Genomic DNA, 26,330 nt, shown 5'->3' on the forward strand with positions numbered 1-26,330 from the left:
AGAGAGAGGCTGAGAGAAGCTCCTAGCAGGCTCTAGTCCAAGTGAGAGGGTCAGGTCTGGACAATTGCGTGCCAGGAGCACAAGTGGGATTTGGATGAGCCATGTGTGTGAGAAGCAAAGCTGAGGTGATGTAAGCACCTGGGGAGGAGCACAGGCAGAGGAGGAAGAGGAGGAGGAGGAGGGGGAGGAGGAGGAGGGGGAGGAGGAGGAGGAGGAGGAGGAGGCGGCGGCGGCAGCCACGGGGCGGCTGCCAGTCCAGAACAGAATGATGGGCAACTCTCAACACAAGCAACCGAGGAGTAAGAGCCAAAGCAGGATGCATTCAGCAACAGGTACTCTCTTCCCTTCCCTCCTTTTTCTGGGGCTTCTACAGCAAGGGCCTCCCCAGCTGCAGCCAAGCGGGGCCCCTGACCCTTGGCGTGACTTGCAGGGGCTGGCAGGGGGCGGGGAGAGAGCCCGAGGGAGATGTGGGTGTACTCCCAGCTCCGCTGCTCCCGCGCCAGCCCGAATTGCATAAGTCAGAGCTCCCTGAGCTCACAAGGGCCAGCCTCTTTGCCAACAACCCCATGTAGCCTCTGGAGGGTGGCTGGAGCGTCAGGGAAGTGAGCAACGTGCCTTGGACTGAAGTTTATTGCTAGGATTGTGCTTTCTGTCTGGATCCAATAGGCAAAGACCTGCAACCATGCATGGCTTATCCTTTATGAGACTCCTTTGTTATTCAAACCTTCATCTCCCCCCACCCCCCCACCCCCACCTAGCACTGTACACCTACACCTCTCCTGGCTTTACCTCATATGCTGCATGCACGGAATGATCCAGATGAATCTGTTTCTTGCTGTGTAATGCCCTGCCCCCACCTCCTGCCCCAGCCCCAGAGGAGGAGAGCTTTCCTCATTGCATGGGTGAGAGGAGCATGTGTCAGTCTTGAGCTTGTGGCCTTCCCACCCTGGGCGTGCCCCGCTTCATCCCTGGGCACTCTCCAGACATAGACTTGAGGGTGCTGGCATACTTCCTCCCAACGGCCTCTTCCCGGGTGCCAACAGTATGGAAATCAGGGAGACAGAATCTGGAGACAACTTTTCCTAGCTCGCCTTCCCAAGCAGTGCAAGAGTAATGTGGATGAAACTTCTCTTGCCCATTCACCCCCCTCCCCCCACCAACTGTTTTCCCTCCTGCCTAATCCTTGGCCACTTGGGAAGCACCTTCCACTGCTATCTCAGATCAGGCCACATGCAGTAGGACCAGGGATACCTTCCCTGCCCTCCTCCTTCCATCTTGACGGTGCCCCCTCTCTCCCTTCTCAGTGCTCCTCCTCACAGAAGAAGTCCATGGTTTTCTCTGGACCCATTCAAGAGGCCCACATCCACTGTTCGGGCCAGTGGGAAGGAAAGGAAAGTTTTTACCAAGTGTAACTCAAGTTTACAGTAAGAAAGCAGCACACAGATTGGTGTCTTGCCGAAAGCCTACCTTGTTCAGGACCAGAGAGTTGCCTCTGCCTTTTCCTGGGAACTCAGCTGGCCGAGTGGTTAAGGGGAGTCATTCAGGGCCAGCCAGTCCTAGAGGTGGCTCTAGAATGGGGGTCTCACAGGGTGTAGGGGCAAGGGAAACTATAGAAAAGCAACTTGGGATGTGCTGACAGGCAGGGTAACTGCCACTGGGGTCCACCTGTCAGAGCTGGGCCTGACTTGGCCTCCTAAGGGGGCTTAATTTGAGCACCTGTGGGGCACTGAGCCAGCAGCAAAGGTTCTGGGCATTGAGTTTTCTTTGGAATCTTCTGGGGACATACTCTTCTAAGGCCACTATTAAGTGAATGGCCCAGCCACCACCTCATAGCATCCTGCTTCTCTGCCACGGAACTGGAGGCTCACGGCCCACTGGTGTTAAATGGAGATACTGTGCAGCCCAGTACAGGAGCTTGAGGATAACTTTCCACATAACTGCTGGTGCTACAGCTTGGGACAGTTACTGGCTGCTATTTCATTTCTTAGAAATTGCTCTGTGTCTTCAGTGCCAGCTCCAATCCAGGGTCATCCTGGAAGCAGTAGCTGCTGCACCAGCTTCTGGCAGCATGAGGAGGTAGCCTCATGAGCACTTCTCCCTCCCTCTCTCATTTTACCTCCTGGCCCTCGCCATTCCCCAGCACTGCACCAGCTCACTCACCATCCCTAGGCAGTCTCAGAAGCCTTGGTTGAACACTCAGTCCCACTGAGCTAACTAGAGAAGGAACTGGTTAGCCTCGCAGCCCCAGGCTGCCCGCTGACTGGTCAAGGAGAAGAGATAAGCACAGGAAACAGTCAGCTAGTGGTCTCAGGGAGGAGGTGAGGCCTGATCACAGGAGGTAGGTCTGTCCTAAGATCACCAGGAAAAGCTCATAGAGGAAGAAAGCACCTCTTCCATTGCCCACCCTTACATGCAAATGTCCTTTCTTCAGAGCTCTGACTCGGGCCTGCAACTGCTCTTACTCTACACCCTCTCCCCTGGAAGTCAAGGCCACACTTGGAGACCACTTCCATGGGCTTAGCCTCCACATCTCTATTCCCAGCTCAAACTAACAGTCAACTGCTCCATCTCCACCCAAATGTCCCACAAGGACCTCGCAGTCAGCTAAGCACATCTTGCACTACCCTTCACCGGTGCAAAGAGGCTCCCCTTTCTCTCATCCATTTTCTCTTGGTGATACCACCATCTCTCCAGTAACCCAAACTAGAAAGTAGTCACCCTTTGCTCTTTTTTTTCTCTCCCTCACACTTAAAATTTTCATCCATCCATCCATCCATTCATTCCAAAAGTATTTATTGTTGAGTCTTCCTCTGAGACCTAGTAGTCCCTCCTCTTAGCCCACTGTCACTGTGAGTCCAGACCTTTGTTACCTCTGATCTGTTCCAGAACTGGGCTCCCTGCCTCCACCTTTGCCCTTCTCTTGGCCATGCCTAGCAAGCCAGCCACCAGAGTGATCTGCCCCTGCACTCTCTTGCTATGAACCCAAGGCTTGCTCATTTGGGGCAGAGAGATCAGGTTTGCCCCCAGTGTGTGCCCTGGTTGTCCCAGGAGGCCCAGGGGATCACTTGCATGTGATATAGACAAAACTTTTTTTTTGTTTTTACCTTTCAGAGTTCTGTATATATTTTAATGTGTATCAGAAAAAATATAACTAGCAAATCTAAACCATGGTTTCTCATATATTTTTTATTAGGGCAAGATTAAGTGTTTTAAAGGGAGGAGTCTTATTAAATAAAATAACAAAGTAAATAGTAGTACAGGTGGTGCATGGAAATGGAAAAAAAGTTGAAAATGTGAGACACAATTGCCTGAGGTTTGGGAAGCACCAGTTTCTAAGGGTAAAGTATATGTTCCGTAGCATTTCGTGGACACTTTCCATGATTAGACCCACCTACCTCTCCAGCCTTACCTCCTGTCACTTCCTTTCGAATTTGATGATCTAGCCATCTTGAATAATTTGTGGTTTTCCAAATACACCATGCCCATTCAACACTTCCATGCTCTCACAAATGCACTTTCTTTTGCCTGGAACACTCCCACTGCCCCCTCTAACCATCCCCTCCCATCTTCTGTTGGCAATTTCCTATTCATCCTTCAAAAGCCTGACTGGCTGTCTCCTCTTCTCTGAAGGCTTCCCCGACAGATCTCCTTCCTCCATACAAAATTAATTAACAGAATTCATCCTTCCCTCCTCTGTACTAATTTGGTACTGTGTACATATGCTGGCATGGTCTTTTCAATGTACTTTTCATCTATCTTTTTTTAATTAAGATTTTATTTATTTTTAAGTTTATTTACTTTGAGAGAGAGAGAGAACACAAGCAGGGGAGGGGGCAGAGAGAAGGAGAGACAGAATCCCAAGCAGGCCTCGTGCTATCAGTGCATAGCCCAATATGGTGCTTGAACCCATGAACCATGAGATCATGACCTGAGCCGAGATCGAGTCAGACGCTTAACTGATTGAGCCACCCAGGTGCCCCAAGATATTATTGTTTTAAGAGCGGTTTTAGGTTTGCAAAATTGAGGATAAGGTATAGAGATTTCCTATATACCCCCCAGCCCCACACATGCACAACCTCCCCCATGATCAACACCCCCCACCAAAGTGGGACATTTGTTGCAATTGATAAAACCTATACTGACACATCGTTATCGCCCAAAGTTCATAGTTTACATTACAGTTCATTCTTGGTGTTGCATATTCTATGGGTGTGGACAAATGTATGATGGCATGTACCCATCATTATAGTATCGTACAGAGTATTTTTACTGCTCTAAACATCTTCTGTGTTCCACGTACTCCTTCCTCCTTTACCCATCCCCAAACCCCAGCAGCCACTGCTCTTTTTACTGTCTTCCATGGTTTTGCTTTTTCCACAATGTCATATAGAGTTGGAATCATACAGTATGTAGCCTTTTCAGATTGGCTTCTTTCAAGCATTGCCATTTTGAGGGGGGAGGGGCAGGGGAAGAGAGAGAATCTCAAGCAGGTTCTATGCCCAGTGTGGAGCCCAATGTGGGGCTCAATCTCACAACCATGAGCTCATGACCTGAGCCAAAATCAAGAATCAGACACTTAACCACTTAACCTGAGACACCCAGGCACCCCTCAAGCATTGCCTCAAGGTTGTTGTTACATGCTTATCTCCTCTAGTAAAATGTGAGCTTTTCGATGAAAAAGGCTAACACTTGTTTACCAAAAGGTGGGAAAGAGCCATTGAGCAGACCTTGGAAGGCTTGAATTCTTTTTTATTTTTTATTTTTTATTATATGAAATTTATTGTCAAATTAGTTTCCATACAACACCCAGTGCTCATCCCAAAAGATGCCCTCTTCGATGCCCATCACCTATCCTCCCCTCCCTCCCACCCCCATCAACCCTCAGTTTGTTCTCAGTTTTTAAGAGTCTCTTATGCTTTGGCTCTCTCCCACTCTAACCTCTTTTTTTTTTCCTTCCCCTCCCCCATGGGTTTCTGTTAAGTTTCTCAGGATCCACATAAGAGTGAAAACATACGGTATCTGTCTTTCTCTGTATGGCTTATTTCACTTACCATAAACACTCTCCAGTTCCATCCATGTTGCTACAAAGGGCCATACTTCATTCTTTCTCATTGCCACGTAGTACTCCATTGTGTATATAAACCACAATTACTTTATCCATTCATCAGTTGATGGACATTTAGGCTCTTTCCATAATTTGGCTATTGTTGAGAGTGCTGCTATAAACATTGGGGTACAAGTGCCCCTATACATCAGCACTCCTGTATCAGAAGGCTTGAATTCTGATATCTCTTGCCTGTGAACCAGCAGGGTGATCTTAGGCAACTCATTCGCCCCTGCTACCTTCATCCTTCAGTATAAAAAGCCATGAATTCTTAAAAGACATCCTTAGCACACACACACACACACACACACACACACACACACACACACCACCCCCCCCCCAAGGGTGGTTGGGAAGATGTGGTATGAGATAGCTAGGAAAGCTTTTAGGAAGTTGAACTTGCTTTTCAAATGAAAGAAGAGTGATTATGATTGCAGATGGGGAAACACCGTGAGTCTTGCTCTAAGAATGGAACCAGTAGTGAGTCTGGTATGTTCAGGGGACCATGGGGAGGAGCCAGGCTGAGCCACTTCCAGCAACCAATGCAGCTGCAAAGCAGGTAAGAGTGCAGGTGGGGGTAGCACTAGGATGGATGTTCACAGCATGTAGAAGCCATAGGCTGCTTTGACACTGGGAAACCTTGCCTGCCAGGCTCATGAGTTGGAATTAATTTGCCACTACCTTTCATACCCCCTTCCACCTCTTGAGTAAATTGTAGCCCTGTTGCCCTATGAATCTGGATGGGGTGGGTGGCAATGTGTGCTAGTGCCACCTGAAGTACACAGCATGTGCATAGCTGTGCATACATGAACGACCTGTTTGAACATAGAAGGGAAAATGTATGCTAGCACTTTTCATCCACAACTTTACTTAACCCTCAGAACAGCCTCCAGGCAGGAATTGTTGATGCCATTTGACAGATGAGAAAACTGAGTCTCAAGAAGAGCGCTGCCCAAGGGTCTGATGACAAGGAAGTTGCAGAGCCAGGATTGGAGTCCAAGTCTGTCTGACTGTCAGGCTTGTTCCTATCGCACCATGTGATGTGCTTCTCAGCATCTTTGCAACCATGGCAGGAGTTACTAACCTCGGAGACTGGGTGCAGTGAAAGGAGGGGTTCTGTGGCTTTGTTCTGGTAGGGCTAGCAAATCTCTATAGTAACAAGGACTGCAATTCCCAGCCCAGTAGAAGCCCCACCATATGTCTGTGTGATGGCACGTTTGTGTTGTTGGAATAATTGAACTCATTGGAGGCTCTGTGTTGTGTCCAGAAACTGGAGCTGAGGATTCCTGAGCTAGCAAGAAAGTGGGGGCATACTTCAATTTAAGCCTAAACCAGGTGTTGAGAGGGGCTTTAGATGCAGAAAGAACTGGTACTGTGCTGCTTTCTGACCACCCCCAACCCAAGCAGCCATCCCTGTGCTGTGAGCAAGGTGACCTGTGCTTAAAGATGAAAATGAATCCACTGTTCTCTGTACCTGAACAAAATGAGGAAATAATCTCATTGCATTTGTGAGGCGTTTTTGTAGTTGACCTGGCCCTTTCATATTCATAAGCTTATTGAATTCCCACAATCTTTGGAGAGTCTAGGTGGCTCAGTCAGTTAAGCATCCAACTTTGGCTCAGGTCATGATCTTACAGTTCATAGGTTCAAGCCCTATGTTGGGCTCTGTGCTGATAGCTCAGAGCCTGGCATTTGCTTCGGATTCTGTGTCTCCTCTCTCTCTGCCCCTCCTCCACTTGCTCTCTCTCTCTCTCTCTCTCAAAAATAAATAACTTTTAAAAAATTCCCACAATTGGGGCACCTGGGTGGCTCAGTTGGTTGAGCGTCCGACTTCGGCTCAGGTCATGATCTCATAGTTTGTGGGTTCAAGCCCCGCATCAGGCTCTGTGCTAACTGCTTGCTCAGAGCCTGGAGCCTGCTTCAGATTCTGTCTCCTTCTCTCTCTGCCCCTCCCCTGCTCACACTTTGTCTCACTCTGTTTCTCAAAAATAAATAAATGTAAAAAAATTTTTTTTAATTCCCACAATCTTTGATTTCAGCATGATGGATGCTAAAGTGGGAGAGGCTTATGAGGGATTCAGGTGGCCCCTATCCCCCTTGGGGGCCTTCTTCCCAAAGACATATTTCCTAACCTGACTTAATGAGCCCATTGGATGGTGGTATGGAAGAAGTTGAAACTCTAGGCCACCAAAGTATTTCCTGGTTTTCCTCACCTCCCACAACTGATAGGAATGTTGGAGGTAGAGGCACGGGCCCTGGAGCTGGAGGTCAATCATGATAGTCACACATTTCCTGGTCTAGAAATGGAAGGAAGCAAAAAGTGGGTATAAAAAAGTTACAATGGCCCACCTAATGTCAAATAACAGGGAAATGGCTAAGTAAATCCAATGCATACCATCTCACTGAAGTATGATAGAGCCGTAAAGAGCTAATTACTGGGTCGGCTTGGAAACTTTGTCAATGTTGATAATGAGTATGCCATATAAAAGGCACAATACAAAATTGTATCTATGCTGAGCTTTACATACCCTGTAAAAAGTATGTCTGCACAGGAGCAAGGACTAGAGGGGAATTGTGGAAAAAGCAAAACTTGATTTATTGTGAGTGGCAGGCTTGTTGGTGAATTATTCTTTCCCTTAGATTTCCATTAATGTTGTTATAATGTCATTTATGCAAAGAAAAAATAAAAACCATTAACATATAGAATAATTGCACTGGCAAATCATTCTGTCAAGCTGAGAAACCAAAGCATATCATTTCTCTGAGCCAGCAAACACACTTGAAAGACATCAGTGCAAGAGGAAATGCCTCTTTTTATGGGAAGCAGCCACGGAGAATAGGGAAATGTGTGATTTAGTGTGAAAAGCCCCAGGTTTGAATCCAAGCCCTGAGCCTTACTTTGAGTCTTCGGGGGAAGTTATTTCACCCCTTAATGTATTTGTGGTTTCTTCATCTGGAATGTGAGGATACTAATAACAGCTGCCACCACCTCACAAAGCTGTAGTACAGAACAAATGATATAGGATGTCTCACAGGGCTTTGTGAGGTGGGAAATGCTGCACAGTGTAAAGCCTTATCATGGTATATATATATAAATATTTTGAGACAAAAGCACTAGATACTGTTTGCCACTGTCCCACCTCTGTTGGCAACAAAGCTAGGTTGGCCTGTGCTGCTAGGTGGCTTCTCAGGTGGCATCCACTTTGTCTTCTGAGTGCTGGGTGCCGCTGGCATTTGATTAAGCAAGTAAAGCTTTCCAGTTTTAGCCATGGTTGGGGAATAATTGGGAAATATCGTGGGCTTGTGTCCTCCTCTAAAATGCTTAAACTTCATGGAGAGAAGATTAGAATAATTGATAAAGAACATGGTCAAGACCCCTTCAGCTGCTCGGATTCTTAGCCACACTTGGCCATGTCCTAGCCGTACGCCTTCAGGCAAGTGACCTAAGCTCTCAGAGTGTCCAGTACTTCCTTGGTCTGGAGGACTTTGTAGTGCCTACCTTAGTGTGGCGGTGAGGATGAAATGAGGTGCCGGCATGCAGTGAGTAAGGAGCATGAGTGCGCTGCCTTTATTACTGCTTAGAACTGTCAGAATAGGAAGGATCCCTAGGCATCACCTAATCCAGGGCTTCTCAACGAGTGCCAAGAGGGGTGTGGAGGGAGTCTTGGGGGGCACAGTGTGTATATATTATTATTTTTGTATGTCAGCATTGAAAAATCTTCTGTGAGACAGGGCGCCTGGATGGCTCTCAGCCCGTTAAGCATCCGACTCTTGATCTCAGCTTAGGTCTTGATCTCAGGGTTATGAGTTCAAGCCTCACATTGGGCTCCATGCTGGGCACGGAGCCTACTTAAAAATAATCTGTGGGAAAAACCGACTTTTTGTCTAGCATGGTGCAACCCAGGTGCTTTTTTTTTTAACATGAAATTTATTGTCAAATTGGCTTCCATACAACACCCAGTGCTCATCCCAACAGGTGCCCTCCTCAATACCCATCACCCACCCTCCCCTCCCTCCCATCACCCATCAACCCTCAGTTTATTTTCAGTTTTTAAGAGTCTCTTATGGTTTGCTTCACTCCCTCTCTAACTTTTTTTCCCCTTCCCCTCCCCCATGGTCTTCTGTTAAGTTTCTCAGGATCCACATATGGAAAACATATGGTATCTGTACCATATGGTACAGATGTGAAAACATATGGTATCTGTATTTCTCTGTATGACTTATTTCACTTAACATAACACTCTCCAGTTCCATCCATGTTGCTACAAAGGGCCATATTTCATTCTTTCTCATTGCCATGTAGTATTCCATTGTGTATATAAACCACAATTTCTTTATCCATTCATCCGTTGATGGACATTTAGGCTCTTTCCATAATTTGGCTATTGTTGAGAGTGCTGCTATAAACATTGGGGTACAAGTGTCCCTATGCATCAGCACTCCTGTATCCCTTGGGTAAATTCCTAACAGTGCTATTGCTGGGTCATAGGGTAGGTCTATTTTTAATTTTTTGAGGAACTTCCACACTGTTTTCCAGAGCGGCTGCACCAGTTTGCATTCCCACCAAGAGTGCAAGAGGGTTCCTGTTTCTCCACATCCTCTCCAGCATCTATAGTCTTCTTGATTTGTTCATTTTAGCCACTCTGACCGGCGTGAGGTGGTATCTCAGTGTGGTTTTGATTTGTATTTCCCTGATGAGGAGTGACATTCAGCATCTTTTCATGTGCCTGTTGGCCATCTGGATGTCTTCTTTAGAGAAGTGTCTATTCATGTTTTCTGCCCATTTCTCCACTGGATTGTTTTTCAGGTGTGGAGTTTGGTGAGTTCTTTATAGATTTTGGATACTAGCCCTTTGTCCGATATGTCATTTGCAAATATCTTTCCCCATTCCATTTGTTGCCTTTTAGTTTTGTTGATTTTTTCCTTTGCAGTGCAGAAGCTTCTTATCTTGATGAGGTACCAATAGTTCACCTTTGCTTTTAATTCCCTTGCCTTTGGAGATGTGTCAAGTAAGAAATTGCTGTGGCTGAGGTCAGTGAGGTTTTTTCCTGCTGTCTCCTCTAGGGTTTTGATGGTTTCCTGTCTCACATTCAGGTCATTTATCCATTTTGAGTTTATTTTTGTGAACGGTGTAAGAAAATACAACCCAGGTATTTTAATAAAAGTGAGATACATGTTTGGAAACCACCCGTCTCCCACAAAACTTTCATTGTATAGACCCACAGAAGTAAGGTGATGTGCCCAAGGTTACCCAGCTACAGAGATTAACATTGGCCACAGTCCATCTGCTCTCCCCCTACCGCACTGCAGTCACCGCTGCCCACCACTCTCCAGTCACCACACTGTCTCTATGCCCTCTGGGATTTCCTCATCACCATGGAGATGCCCTGTGCCACATGGCCATATCCATATGACCATTATCAAGCTGGGAGTAACCAGACAAAGCTCTGACATTGAGAATAGGCAAAAACGATGTTTGAGATAACAAGGAAAGATGTCCCTGGTAGGAGGTCCTGTACACTGACAGGTCAGCTCCACATTACCTCCAGGCAGTATTTCCAAACAATCTGAGCTAATGTGGCCTCCTAAGTGCCCTCTGCATCCCTGTGGAGTAAATGGTCTTTGATGAAACCTTCATCTCTCTCAATAGCAGATTTTCTATTTAAAAAGTCAATCTCCTGTCAAATTCTCCAGGAGCACAGATGGAGGGGTGTGGGGACCTGGGAGCTGGATAAAGCTCTCAATTTCTCCTTGTCATGTGGGTGGAGTGTGTTCTTTGAGTCTGCTTTCTGGCGTTGGGAATGGTGGCACAGAGACACCGCTATGAATTCCTCTTGTGAAGTTTGTAGACCTGGGGGTCGGGCAGGTGCTGTGTAGGCCCCTTAGGCTTGCCTCAGAGAAGATGTGCCCCTCTCCTGTGCCACATAGGAGATAAAAGACACATACCATCTCTAGCATACTGCTCCTTTGAAATATTCTGACCCATCCAGCATCCTGGGGTCTTGCTCCTGCTTCAGGGACCTGACTTCTGGAATTTCTGGCTTCTGTGACTTAGCTCCTCACACTTCTGCCCTGGCTTTCATTGCTGAACACTGATGCCTCCGCCCTCAGCCTTTCCATCTCTTGACTACCTTCATCCCTGCACCATGACTATCTTGCTGGACATGTGCCCCAGCCTTTGGTTCTGTCACCAGCTCCCTCCTACTCTCTGGTTGCTGCAGGGCCTGGCTTGGGGTACAGGAGCTGTCTTCTCAGAGTAAAGAGCAAAAGTGGAAAACTTGAGTTCTCTTTTGGTGGCCACAGAGCCCAACCAACACCGCTGGTTTTTAGGATGAAGACAGCCTCCATCCCTACCATCGCCAGGCCTCCAACCACCCAAACGTGAGATCTGTGTTATGGAAACTGACACACACCAACCATTTCCCCACCCAGGGACAATAGTTTGCCCTGACTCACACCCAAAGAACTGAAAAACCTGAGTTGAGGGAACAAAAGGCAAATATCAGCCAAGGAGACAAGACTAATTTGTAGATTCTTCCCATCCCAAACACCATGGCTCTGGTCATGCATGATGGTGGCTTCCTACCACAGCAACAGCAGGCAACTCCTGACCAGGGAGGCCCAGATGAGAAGTGACTGCTGAGGTTGATGACACATTCAGCCCTATGTGAGGTGAGCCAGGGATGGTAACTGATGGGAGATCAAGCTGAGGATAAAACCAATAACATTTCTGAAGGGATGCCCTCCTGAGCCTCAGGTAGAGGTCCAGCAGGTCTGGGAGGGATAGTAGAAGACACGGGCCAGCCCCAGCATATCTTCTTCCGAGCCAAGCAGCATTCTAAGTGCTTTACAGATATTAACACATTTGATCCACACAACAACCTTAGATTATAGGTAATTTTATTAAGCCTCATAAAGGAGATATATAGATTAGAAAGGGCAAATTATATAACAAACATATTGATTAGACATTGAGGCTCAGAGGAGTTAAGTAACTTGTCCAAGGGCACACAGGTGAGAGTGGGATTTGAGTCCAGGCAGTAGGGCTTCCAGATCTGTCTTCTTAGCCACTATGCTAATCTGTCAACATGAGGGAGCTAAGACAGTCAGGCTACCTTTGCCCTCCACCGGGCTAAGACTGGACTTCAGTTTCTGCTAAGAATTAGTGTGATGGTTAGCAACCTGGAGAGACTGTAAACACTATCAATGCCTGGGATCCATGACAGAAATTCTGGTTCAGTTGGTCTGAGATGAAGTCCAGCCTGTGGGGAATGTGGAGGTCAGGGTGAGCAGCAGTTTGGGGGGAAGCTCCTTGACTTGAAAACACACAGCATCTCTCCCATCCTGACAAACATCTACCTCCCAGCTCTTCCTCACCCTCTAGCTATGGCCCTATCTCTTTCCTAACTACAACCAGACTTCCTGAGAGGTGTCTCCACTCCCCTCCCATTTCCCTCCTTAACCTGCTGTGGGTAGGCTTCCAGGAAGCCAGCCTTGCAAGGTTACCCTTTTAGTGTTGACACAGTGACCATTCACTGGTTGGGCCTCAGCCTACTTAAATCCTTGGATGTAGTTGATGACATCAACGGTCCTTGCTTCTAGAAACTAACCTTCTCCCAACTCTGGGGGCACAATGCATTCTCCTTGTCTGGGAATTTCACCCATCATTTTATTTTTTAAAAAATTTTTATATTTATTTTTGAGAGAGAGAGGGTGAGGGAAGGGCAGAGAGAGAGGGAGACACAGAATCTGAAGCAGGCTCCAGGCTCCAAGCTGTCAGCACAGAGCCCAATGCAGGGCTTGAACCCACGAACTGTGAGATCATGACCTGAGCCGAAGTTAGACACTTAACTGACTGAGCCACCCAGGCACCCCTCACCAATCTTTTTAGATGGCTTTTTGTACCAAGCCATACACATTTAAATTCTGAAGATGGGGCCTCTAGAGACCCTCAGCCCTGCCCCTGTCCCTTCCTTTAGGGAGTTGAGAGTCTAGTCAGTACCAGAGGTACTCAGTACCCTTAAGGTAACAAGGTGGTTCCCCAGGAGAAGCTCTAACTCCTTTCCTCAAGCTACTTCCCTGTCTCTCTGCATCTCTGGCAAAAATGAGAAAGAGAACAAAGCTCCTGCTAATTCTCTTTCTACCCTGTGAGCAAGAACCCAGGATGGGTTCCCTTCCAAGACAGTTGATTATGAGACAAGGTGTGGTTTGTCTGCCTGTGCTCATTTTGACAGTATGGTCATGGAATCCCTTTGTAATGAGCTTCTGGCACAGGTGAGTTTTTCCTGGATTCTTGTCCTTCTGAACACACAGAAACAACTTTGAACAAGATATGTTTTAAATGTTTTAAAACCAATGATTCTCTCATGCTTTCTGTCCTGGGAAATAGACTTTGTTAGAATCTTCAATATGCTAACAGTGTGGAGGTAGGAGAAGTGGTGAAGAAGGCCAGCAGGGTTCTCCACGTGATGCCATAGAGAGCAAGGTTGGACTCTGAATCTCACTATTCTCTGGTTGTTGGACCTTGGCAAAGCCTCTTTCCCTCTCTGAGCCTTAGCTTTCTCCCCTCTTATTGGGATTTGTCATCATTAGCTCCTGTGCCAGTAGTGAGGATATTGGGAGATGACCTCTATGTGCTGTAGGCATGATCCTCTGCCAGAGTAGGCACTTGCTAAAAGTTGAGGAAACTGAATTGAATTGCATTCAACCGTGGTGCACAAGCTTGTTCTGGGCCAGAGAGAAAGTGTGTGTGTGCAAGAGAGACCTGCAAAAAACAAGGCCTATCTCTGTGCAAGTCTCTCCTCTGGGAAGGAAGGGGCCCACACAGTGACAATAGACCAGGGGCGCTGACTCAGACAGCCAGTTCCTGCTCATTTCCCCTCACTGCAGGACAGCGGCTGGGCCGAACAGGAGGTCAGCCTTCTGTGGGGCTCTGACTCGGGCCTTTGGCTGGGAACCTTCCCTAGAGAAAGACAAAACCAACTCACAGACAGCTCCCCTCACCTGTCTGCTGTGGTGGGGCCCTCTGGACCAGTGTGGCTGTGGGTAGGCACTGGGGGCAGAAGGAAGTGGGAAAGTGGAGAAAGGAACCTTGCTTGTTGAATCCAGCATTTCTTTCCCTGGGCTGTGTAGCCCAGGAACAACTTCGCAGGCAACAGACCATGTAACTGATGGGGCCAAACTGATCCAGCTAGGGTGCAGGGAAACGGAGTTCAGAAAGAGTCCCTGGGTACCCACTGAGGAGCCTGGGGACACGGCTCTGAACAGCGTGGAGCCTTTTGTCTCCCTGCCCCCAGCGTGGACCCACAACACACTTCTCCCTCGCATGAGAATTTGCTGGATGTGGAATCTTGGTCATCCATACCACTAGGATGGAGAGAGCCGAGTCTGTCACCCTCTTCTGGAGCCGGGGAGGTGAGTCTTCTGGGGGAGGAGGGTCGCATGCTCAGCCGAGGGGAGAAGGGAAGGAATTGGGGCCCGTTGTTGAGGAGGAGGGGCTTCGTGCACTCAGAGCTATCCTGAGGCAGGCTGGGCCATCTTGGAGTAATGTGGGTTCCCTTAGTACTACCAGTATGCAAGGAGGGGCAGGATGAATTCAAATTTGGGTGGCTCTGGAGGAGGAGAGGGTGGATGTGATCACATCCCAACCCTGATAAAGGAATAATAAAAGTGACCGACAAGTCATTAGTGTGTATATAAGAAATACTATATCCCTTATTTTCTAAATCGACTAACATACTTTCTGCTCATTTGGATGGTGGCAAATGCCGTCTCAGTCAATCTTGGGGCTTTACCCACCTCCTGGACTCCTGCTGAAACGCTGATTTTTTTTTTTTCAATACCAAAGCATGGGGGCAGGGAGGAGCAGGAAAGGGATGCCTCTCACTGGTCATCTGTTCACACATGCTACTAGCAAAGGACCGAGTGCTTTCTAATTTCAGTTCCAGCCAGATCTCCTGGAGGTAGGGTGGAATACAGTTCAGAGTCCTGAGGCGCACCAGTTCTCCTCTCTGGCTTGGGTGAAGAAAATGAGCCGGGACAAGGGAGGTGACACTGCAGTTGTCTGCCCTTGAAAATTGTACTGGAGGCTATAGACGGCTGCAGAGGTAGCTGGCAGGACACACTGTGAGTCCCTGTTGTGTCTCTGGGGTTCTAGTTGGTCCTTTGTGGCAGGAATATACTCAAGAGGAGTTTGTGAGCTAAGGTAGTTTGACAGGCACAACAATAGGACTGAGAACAAAATACTGTGAGAACCACACGCTGTTTGGCATGGAGAAGAATCACAAGACAGTGGTCTTTGGTCTTCAGGCCTTTGAAGGGATGTCACAGGGTGAAGAGAGTAGATGGGTCAAAGGGGGCTCAGGTGGCACAGCTGAAGCCTAGGGATAAAGAATGATTTTCAAACAGATTCTCCATGGGCTGTCTTGAAAAGGAGTGAGGGGTCTGGGTGTCTTTGGACAGGTTGCCTTTCTATTTTTAATGTTTATTTATTTGGGGGGATGGAGGGGCAGAGAGAGGGAGAGAGAGAATCCCAAGCAGTCCCCAAGCCATCAGCATGAGCCCAATGTGGGGGTCTCAAACTCACGAACCTGAGTTGAAATCAAGAGTCGGATGCTTAACCGACTGAGCTACCCAGGCAAGGTTGCCTTTCTCACAGTCATCAGGCCAGCCCTTGGGAAGACAAGGGCAAGTGAGAACTGGCTTTCCTCTTCTGCAGCAGAGGGGGGGGGGTTAGGGGGGGGAGGGGGGAGGAGGGGGGGAAGCTCCGCCCTCCCCTGGGATGCAGGCCAGGCCCCACCCTGCAGTGGACTCCCCTCCCCCCACCTCTACAGCTACCTCCCTGGCACCCTGACTCTCTCCCTCCCACTGGGCTCCCTGCTTCCACTCTTGCCCCCCTCCAGCCATTCTCCACTCTGCAATCAGAGCACAACTTTACAGAACAGACCCGGCTGCTCAAAATCCTCCCATGGCTGCCCACTGTCCATTGGTGAAAGTCAAGATAGATTTATTTCTCTTCTTTTTTGCTTCCTTGCTACTCTCTAAAAACAGAGCAGAGATAAGATCGTTTCTCACTCCCCAACACAGATCTGACATCTCATAAATTTATACCCTAGACAACTGGAAAAGGCTATATTTAACCTTCTGCCTTGTAGCTTTTAATGGAGGGACTTGCTTCAGGCACTGCCTTCTAACACCACAGGAGACCAGAACCTTTTCTTTGTTCTCTGCAGGCCAAAGACAGCCTCTGCCTTCAGCTGGGTGATGCAGGCTGCTTGGCCAGCCACCCGCCACAGAACACCCACCACTCCCCCTCTCCAGGTGAAGGAGGTTCCCGTCCCAACCCCTGGAGGGTGCCCCCTCAGCTTTCGTATCTGCAAATATTTGAAAGACTCCTTATGAACCCCATAGCTGGAGAAGTGGAACAACCGGTGAGCACAAGAATATGACAGAGGACAAGGCCAAGAGGTGTGAGCAAGGCTAGGGGAGAGAGCCAGGAGAGAAGCAAATGTACTTTCAGGGCTCTAGTTGTGGTTGTAGGAGAGGGAGAGGAAGGTATGCTAAGTAATGTGTCAGTCCCTGTAAGCAAAGCTTTGCAAGTCTTGCCTCATGTGATCCTCACACCAAACCTAGGAGGTAGGTACTATTATTGCCCACATCGTACTTCACTGAGGAGACTGGGGGTCAGATCAGTTCAGTGACTCACCCAACATCATACACAACTTGAAAGCAACAGAACTGGAGCGCCGGGGGGGCGGCGGGGGGTGGGGGGTGGCGCCTGTGTGGCTCAGTCGGTTAAGCGTCCAACTTGGGCTCAGGTCATGATCTCACAGTTCGTGGGTTTGAGCCCCATATTGGACTCTGTGCTGACAGTGCAAAGCCTACTTCAGAGTCCCTCTCTCCCTCGCTCTCTGCCCCACCCCACTCATACTTGCTCGTGCTCTCTCTCTCAAAGTAAATAAATAAACTTAAAAAAAAAGAAAGAAAGAAAGCGACAGAACCAAGATTGAGTCCAGGCCTGTCAAACTCCAAAGCCCAGTTGCTTTACACAGTCCCAAGATCTCCCTGGCTGAGTTGGCCCTGCCTTTTGGAGCAATTCTAATGTACTAATCTCCATGACTTCCTTGACTGTCTTTTACAAATGCTTGAGACCCCTGCAGGCTCTTTCCATATTGCCCACCACCCAGACCCCCAGGCCCACCTCAAGCTCTGCCCTTAGCTGTGCAGCCCAGCCCCACGGATGTTGTTTTTCGATGGTTCCCCTGAGCTCTGTCCTGATGGGCCGACTTCTTCCCACCTCTGCTTCCATACACTGTTCTCTTCTGCCTTGCAGATAGCAGCTACTGGACACAGTCACCTTAAACAATGAGCCATACTATCCTTTTCACTGTGTCTTCACCTGGACACCCAGGCTCCTGCCGCTGTCTCAGCCCCACCCTCACCGCTTTGTCCTCCACAGTGTGGGGAATGAGAGTCACCACAGGCACTGGTTTGGAAACCTTCACTGGGCCAACAAAGGGGCAGCTACAGCAAAATGACTGCCCCAGAGCTAATGGACAAAGCAATAGAGTGGTAATAACAACCACATTTGTAGGGCACTTTATTGTTTGCCAACTGGTTCCACAGTCAGCAGAGTAGTAGGGAAGGGAACTCCAAGGTGATCTTAATGGAACACAGTACAGCTTTATGGAACATTGAATTACATGGGGAGAAAATGATCCTTTCTCCCTTCTCTTTATGGCTTTCTGATTACATCAAAGAGAAGGTCTCAGTGTGGTGCTATTCTTCAGCCTCTGTAATGCTTGCTAATCTTCTTTTGGAACAGAGCTAGAGTGGGCCTCAGGCTCAAAGACACTGAGAAACAATGATATCTACATAAGATTTAATTACTCTGTTTTCATTGTGTTTATTTTTACAGCTACTTTCTCTTTGTGGCAAGTGAAACTCGTTTTGTTTTGGTTTTCGGTTGCCAAATAAAATTTCTTTTAATATAAATTTATCTAAGCAAAAAACATTATTTCGAGAAGAAAGATTAAATGAATAGGAAATAGAACCAGTGGTGCCCAGATATGGCAAAGCTCACCCAAGTGATACCTAAATGGCTGAAGCCTGGGCAACATTGGAATTGTCGGCATTGAGTTGACACAGGAATGCCATGGCATTTGATCAGGACCAAGTTCCTCGGCATGGCCTATAAGGCCCTGCATGGTCTACTCCTACTAGTGCCCTAGACTTCATTGTCCTTTACTCTCCTCCCTCCCCCACACTATACTCTTCCATGCCTGCTAGCCTTTGAGCATGCTGTGCCCTCTGCAATGTCCCTCGCACATGTCTTGTCTACCCATCTCACACAAATTTATTCTTCAAGACTCAGTTTAAATGGTACCTCCTCAGGGCACCTGGGTGGCTTAGTTGGTTGACCATCGGACTCTTGATTTCAGCTCGGGTCATGATCTCACAGGTCATGAGATTAAGCCCCGCATCAGGCTCTGGGCTGACAGTGCACAGCCAGCTTGGGATTCTCTCTCCCTCTCTCTACCCACCCCCAAAACCCCCACTTTCATGTGCACACTCTCTCTCTCAAAAATAAATACACTTGGGGCACCTGGGTGGCGCAGTCGGTTAAGTGTCCGACTTCAGCCAGGTCACGATCTCTCGGTCCGGGAGTTTGAGCCCCGCGTCGGGCTCTGGGCTGATGGCTCAGAGCCTGGAGCCTGTTTCCGATTCTGTGTCTCCCTCTCTCACTGCCCCTCGCCCGTTCATGCTCTGTCTCTCTCTGTCCCAAAAATAAACGTTGAAAAAAAAATAAATACACTTAAAAAAAATAAATGGTACCTCCTTTAGGAAGCTGTCCTTCAGCTAAGCACTAGGTTCATTTATTTCTCTATTATAATGTCTCTCCCATGGCTATAATTATTTGCTTATAGGCCAATATCTTCTACCATATTGATTCCAAATGCATTTTATAAGAAAAACTTACAGAAAGAGAAAGAGAAAGGGTAGGAGAGGGAATAAAAATGTAACTCTGAGTGAGGCCCATGCACAGTGATTGGGCCCTGGGGACTGTCACAGCTCCTGGAATCACTTGGAATTGAGGCTTTCCAGATGCCAAATCAGAGCTTACACAGGCCACAAAGCCTATCTGGGGACTGCTGCTGGGGGGCTGTTGCAGGTCACATGTATTGGGGTGCCTTTGGGATCAACACCTAGGATCTAAAGGAAGGAGGTAGTACTGATTCAAGGGGGAAGTTGGCTGTGACACTGTCTTAATGAAAACCTCAGCTGACCCTACAAGAAATTCTGGAACTGGGTTGGCCCTTCAGAGTTGTTCTGAGTCAGGGTGAGGGGACCAGGTATAAATACCATGGCACATGGACCAGTCATTAGACACAGGCTGCCTCCAGGGAGGGAGCGTGGCCTTGAGCAAAGCAACCCCTTCCTCTCGGGAGGTGGCTGGGCAAGGCCCAAAAAGGACTATCAGCCAGCAGCACTTGGTCCTGGGGGTACCTGGAGGGGCATCACCGTGTCTACCACAGGAACATCGTCAGCACCCCTGCCCTGAGGCTTCAGTGCTGGGGAGGCATGGAGAAGAGAACAGTGACTTGGAGGGCAGAGTGTGGCTGTCAAGAGTTAGTGACTGGAAGAGCCTAGTAAACATTTGTCAAAAGAATAAATGGCTGAGTAGGATGTTCTAGGCACTGTGTTTAGAGGTGAGGAGGACACAGAGATGAACAAGTCACAGGGAACTTCTGGTATAATTGGCATAACAGATACGTAGAGGCACTATTCCAAAACAAGGCGGTAAGTGCTACAATGTGTACTAAGCCACTTTGTTCTTCCTTCTCTTGGAGGCCTTACCGTAGGGAACCTTCTCGCAACCCTCTAAGGCCAGAATTACTGTCCTCACTCTGCACATGTGAAAACTGAGATCCAGGGATTTTTCTTTAGAAGTCATTGCCGGTCCGAGCCCCCAAGCCAGGCTGGTGCCCTGAACAGTCAGGCTTCATAGCTCATGCCCTCTCCCCTACACTGCCCAGCCCTTCTCAAAGCCATGTGCAGCCCTTTGCACTTTGCAAAGTGCTTACCACATCTATTTCATCTTGTCATAGCCCTGTGAGGGAGTACAATTAGAGTGTCAGAAGAAAATAGCTTTTTACCTTTATTTTCTTAACCCACCTGGTATGCTTTCAGAAATAGATATATTCTGATCATATTTATAACAGTGACATTCTTTTTTATCCTGACTTTCTTTTTTCCTACACATTCTCAACCACCTGTGAAAATCTCTCATTACACTCATCTGTTCTTCCATATCTTGCCTCAAAAGTGAGAAAATTGTGATCAAAATCCAGTTCCTTCTGAGCTGTGAGAGGGGAAATTTTTTTTTTCCTCTTTTCATTTCAGCCTCACTCAAAAAGGCAAAACTTTATTGATTTGAAACATTAAAATGTATGAAGCCAAGAATATCTCTGATTTTATGTGTGATTAATAATCCAGGAGAGATTGGGGAGGCGGGGTTATATAGGCTGAATAACAGGCCACTTAGAGGCAACTAAAAATCTCCTTTGAGGAGCTGGGTCTTGAGTGGGGCAGCTGCTCCTTGCCCCACCCTGTACCCTCTCCCCACTTTTGTGCCCACCTTCCTCCTCAAACTCCAGGCCCAGTCTTTTCCTTCTCTTTATTCCCACCTAAAAGATTTCCCGTCAAATGTCCGTGTTGGCATGTTTTGAGGCTGTACAAAAAGAATTCTATTAAATCTCCCAATGAGTTCCATTGCGGTCTGTCTGGTCCCAGAGGTCACCCAGAGCAAAGCTTTTCTCTAGAGTTTCCCTGGCAGAAACTATCACACTGTAGAAAACCAACAATTGCTCTGTGTTCCAGAGGAGAAAAGTCTCCATATGTTCCCTGCTAGAATAAAGATGTACACACCCTCGTCCATGCTTAGCATGACTTCATTTGCCAACACTAACACAAGACTATAATTCAAATTTCCTCTCTCTTTATAACTACCCAAATACCATGCTGCCCTCATGGATTAAACAAGGGAATCCTCATTTCTACTCATTTCCTTGACTCCCCTGTAGAGAGCTTGCAATAAGCAGTGGGGGCCAAAGTGGGGTGCAGGGGTCAGCTTTATGCTTTAAAGATTAGCAAGGTAAATAAGTTGCCTTTATTAAGGTGTAGTGTTCAAAGAGTTAAAACCATGACTGTAATTGACATATAGAGTGATCACATATCAAAGATTCATTTAACTCACTGCTGAGGGAGCCAGCATTGTGGTAAAGCAGATTTTTAAAAAGATAACAAGAGTTTGGCAGTTTCTCAAGAAGTTAAACATAGAATAGTCACATGACCCAGCAATTCCACTTCTAGGTGTAGATCCAAAAGAATTGAAAACAAGGACCCAAACAGATACTTGTACATGAATGTTCATAGCAGCATTGTTCACGATAGCCAAAAGACCAAAACAACCCAAATGTCCATCAATGGATGAATGAATAAACAAAATGTGGTATATCCATATAATAGAATATTATTCAGCCATGAAAGGGAGTGAAGTTCTAATCCATGCAACACTATGGATAAACCTTGAAGACATTATGCTAAGTGAAATAAACCAGACACAAAAGAACAAATACTGCATGATTCCACTACTGTGAAATATCTAGAATAGACAAATTCTACAGAAAGTAGACTGGAAGTTACCAAGGGCTAGGAGGACAGGAGGAAGGGAAAATTAGTGCTTCATGTTTCTATTTGGGGTAATGACAAATTTTGGAAATGGATACAGTGTGGATATCGTTAATACCACTGAATTGTACACTTAAAATGGCTAAAATGGTGAGTTTTATGTTATGTCTATCTTACCACAATAAAAAATAGTTTGAAAAAAGACATGAGAGACCAAAAGAGGTGAGAGACTTTGAAAGAATGATGGAATCAGATCAAAAAGTTAGATACAAAACTGGGTATGTCTAGAGGATAATACAACTGTAACCTTTAGTCCTATCTTTCCTACTGGACAGAAATAACTTTCATTTCTACCAGACAAGAATCATTCACAACTTGCCAATGTTCTACAAGTTAACTTTTAATTTTATGGAGTGAACCTTAATCAATAATGAATAGTCGGGGCATCTGGGTGGCTCAGTCAGTTGAGCATCCAACTCTTGATTGAGCCCTGCATTGGGCTCTGCGCTGACAGTTTGGAGCCTGCTTGAAATTCTCTCTCCCTCTCTCTCTGTCCCCCCGCCCTGTTTATGTTCTCTCTCCCTCTGTCTCCATCTCTGTCTCTGTCTGTCTGTCTCTCTCTCTGTAAATAAATAAATAAATAAATAAACTTTTTAAAAAATAGTGAATAGTCAAGCAACCTCACTGACGATACTCTCATATGTTCTTGAAAGAGTGCTCAGCAATCTATTTTGCCTTGCTGTCAAGTTTTAGATCATTTTTTAACACCTCAAATAATACATGACAAACCACACTCCCATGTGAGTCTCCATGAAAGAACCTTAACTTTAACTTCAAAGCCTGACTCTCATGTGGCATTTACATCTTGGTGGCATCTTCTGTGTGGCAGCAAGCAAGTGTAGTCCTGGGTCACTTGTCAGTCCCACATTAGTCTGTAATTGCACATCACCGCCAGACCAATCCTTCAAAGCACTACTTTCATTGTGTTCCTCCCACACACAGAATTGAAATGACTCCTGATCTAGCCCACACTTCTCAGACTGGCTCACAGAAGCCTCTGGAATCTAGCCTGGATAGAGATTTGCAAAGGAGACTTCTCATCACACTCAGCCCCACCAGGTTGTTCTCTCCCAACTCCTTGCTGTGACTCAGACCTTTATTTAAGCAGATACTCCATCTTTTTGTACCTGGCCATCTCTTATTCTATTGGGCCTATTGGCAGTTTCCCAAATTTCAATCATCCATGTACCACTGTCACAAATGCTGTTTACTGTCTGTACTATTTACTAATTTAAAAAACTCTACTCTTTCAAAAAAGGTTTTACTTGCCCAAAGCTGCAGGTTTGATGTGCTATTTATTTTTTTTAATTTTTTAAATGTTTTTATTTATTTTTGAGACACAGAGAGACAGAGCATGAGCAGGGGAGGGGCAGAGAGAGAGGGAGACACAGAATCTGAAGCAGGCTCCAGGCTCTGAGCTGTCAGCACAGAGCCCGATGTGGAGCTTGAACTCACAGACTGTGAGATCATGACCTGAGCTGAAGTCGGACACTCAACCGACTGAGCCACCCAGGTGCCTCCTTTTTTAATTTTTTTTAATGTTTATTCATTTTTCAGAGACAGAGCATGAGTGGAGTTGATGCAGAGAGAGAGGGAGACACAGAATCCAAAGCAGGCTCCAGGTTCCGAGTTGTCAGCACAGAGCCCGACACAGGGCTCAAACTCATGGACCAGACCGCGAGATCATAACCTGAGCCAAAGTCAGACATCCAACCGACTTAGCCACCCAGGTGCCCCAGATGTGCTATTTAAAGAAAAGCTTTTATTGGGCTCCTAAGTGGCTCAGTTAGTTAAGCATCTGACTCTTTGTTTTCAAGTTCATTTATTTTGAGAGAGAGAGAGCTTGAGCAGGGGAAGGGCAGAGAGAGAGGAGGCAAAGAGAATCCCAAGCAGGCTTCACAGCCTGACATGGGGCTCGACCTCACAAAACGTGAGACCATGACCTAAGCTAAAACCAAAGTCGGACGCTCAATCAACTGAGCCAGGCATCCCTAAGCATCTGACTTTTGATCTCAGCTCAGGTCTCAATCTCCAGGTCATGAGTTCAGGCCCCATGTTGTTCTCTGTGCTGGACATGAAGCCTACTTTTTAAAAAAAATTAAAGAAAAAAAGTTTATCTGTGTATCACCTGAAATCACAATTATTTCCTGCTTGATTGTGTCCTAATTGTTTGGTATGTTTGGCCTTAATTGAAGACTATAAGCTCCTTGAAGACAGGTACCATGGCTTTGGCATCTCTGGCATGCACCACTGACCTAAGCAGTTGACATGTCCCCACCACATACCCTTTGCTTGATTCAGTGTCCCATCTTCTTTGGTAAGCTCATCAAAACACTGATGGCTTTCCTTTTGTCCCTTTAGTGTGCACAGAAACATTGAAAATGTACTCCCAGTCCTCCAGGGACTTATACTCTGGTTGGGGGAACAAAAGCAGGTATTCTTGGTGAGGCAGGCAAACCTAACTCCCTTTAGGCCACTTTCTACGTATGTTACCTTGAACAAGAAGCCTGCCTACCCCTTAGTTTCCTCACCAATGAAATGACAATAATAATGATAGTACCTGCTTTGCCTCCCTCATAAAACAGAGAGGAGGCTCCATTGAAACGATAGTTGTGGGGGCACCTGGGTGGCTCAGTTGGTTAAGCAGCCGACTTCGGCTCAGGTCATGATCTCGCGGTCAGTGAGTTCAAGCTTCTTGTCGGGCTCTGTGCTGACAGCTCAGAGCCTGGAGCCTGTTTCAGATTCTGTGTCTTCCTCTCTCTGACCCTCCCCCGTTCATGCTCTGTCTCTCTCTGTCTCAAAAATAAATAAACGTTAAAAAAATTCAAAAAAAAAGAAACGATAGTTGTGTGTTTTCTAAATAAGAAAATGATATCCACATTTTAGCCAAATGATTCCACGAATATTAAATAATACAAGATGGCCAAATAAAGAATGTCACAAGGCAGTTTCCCAAGCTCCAAATTTGTCCCTGTGGCACTCACTAACGGGTGGCAGGATTCCAGAAAGCTTGCTTGAGATGGGTCATGAAGCATAAGTGGAAGTTCTGTAAAGGCTGGGAGTGAGGAGGGGTGGCCTATCTAGATGTGGAGCATGAGGGAAGCCAACTGAATAAGGGAAGAAAGATGGGTACCTGCTTGGAGCTGGTGAGGAGGCTAACTGAGCTGCACAGAGGGAAGTGTGAAATGGCAGTGGGGAAATGCAAGGCACACCCAGAAGGTGGAGGCCGCCAATGCTTGGCTCAGGCTGGCTGAGAGAAGTCACTGGCTCTTGAATGGAAGAGCATGTGAGGAAACCAAGCTTTAGAGGGCAGATTCTTCTAAGATCGCACTTCTTGTCTTCCTCATAATTTATTTATCATTTATATGTTTGTCTTGCAAAATAAAATACAGACTCATGATACCCAAAAAAAATCAAATGTAAGCCAACGAGTATTTAGAATCAAAAATGAAAGTCCACCTCTAACTCGCCCCTCCCCATCCCCAGCCAATTCCGGTGTCCTTCAAGGACTTCACCTGTTATCAGCATGTTGTGACTCATTCCAGATCTTTTTCTATTAATACGCCTACTTTGTGTGTGTGTATATATACATATCTTTTTACATAAATGAGATTCTATTATACATTTTGTACAGAGCTTTGATGGTTTTTCTTTTTAACTTAATCTGTCCATGGACATCTTTCTATGGCAGGATATCTCCTTTTGAAAGGCTATATAGCATTCCTTAGTAAGAATATACCATGATTTAGTTAATCAATCCCCTATTGATGAGGACTTCTGCAATTAATTTTGCTTTTTCTTGTTTACTTTTATGTCTTTAAAGTAATAAATGCATGTAGCAAGAGACATGAAACAGTATAAGAGAGTGTTTAGTGAAAAAAGTAATTCTCCTGCCTGTCCCTAACTCCCCACCCCACTTTAACAGCTCCCCCCTCTCAAGAGGCATCCACAGTTACCAGTTTCCTGTGTGTCTTTCCATAAATTATCTATGCGTATGCAAGTGTGTGTGTGTGTGTGAAAGTATGTGCATGTATGTGGAGATGGAGGGAGAGGCAGAGAAAGAGAGAACATTTCATATAAGCACATATTGTATCTACATGATTCTTCCTTTTTATGTTTATTCATTTATTTTTGAGAGAGAGAGGGAGGACAAGTGGGGGAGGGCCAGAGACAGAGGGAGAGAGAGAGAGAGAGAGAGAGAGAGAAAGACTCCCAAGCAGGCTCCATGCCATCAGCACAGAGCCTGATGTGGGACTCAATCCCACTAACCGTGAGATCATGATCTGAGCCAAAATCGAGTCGACACTTGACTGAGACATCCAGGTGCCCCTCTACATGATTCTTTTTTTTTTTTAAGTTTATTTATTTTTGGGACAGAGAGAGACAGAGCATGAACGGGGGAGGGGCACAGAGAGAGGGAGACACAGAATCGGAAACAGGCTCCAGGCTCCGAGCCATCAGCCCAGAGCCCGACGCG

General features: G+C 46.6%; 1 protein-coding gene across 1 annotated transcript in view; it reads left to right on the forward strand.

The window, feature by feature from the left end:
• Nucleotides 1-26,330, forward strand: part of NHSL2 (NHS like 2) — a 263,935-nt gene that overhangs the window by 172,882 nt on the left and 64,723 nt on the right. The window contains exon 5 of the mRNA XM_030304810.2: nucleotides 155-332. Within this exon, the coding sequence (XP_030160670.2) occupies nucleotides 155-332 (178 nt within the window). The remainder of the gene's footprint in view (nucleotides 1-154; nucleotides 333-26,330) is intronic.

Source organism: Lynx canadensis, chromosome X, assembly GCF_007474595.2.
Source record: "Lynx canadensis isolate LIC74 chromosome X, mLynCan4.pri.v2, whole genome shotgun sequence".
In the NCBI taxonomy this organism is placed as follows: Eukaryota; Metazoa; Chordata; class Mammalia; order Carnivora; family Felidae; genus Lynx; species Lynx canadensis.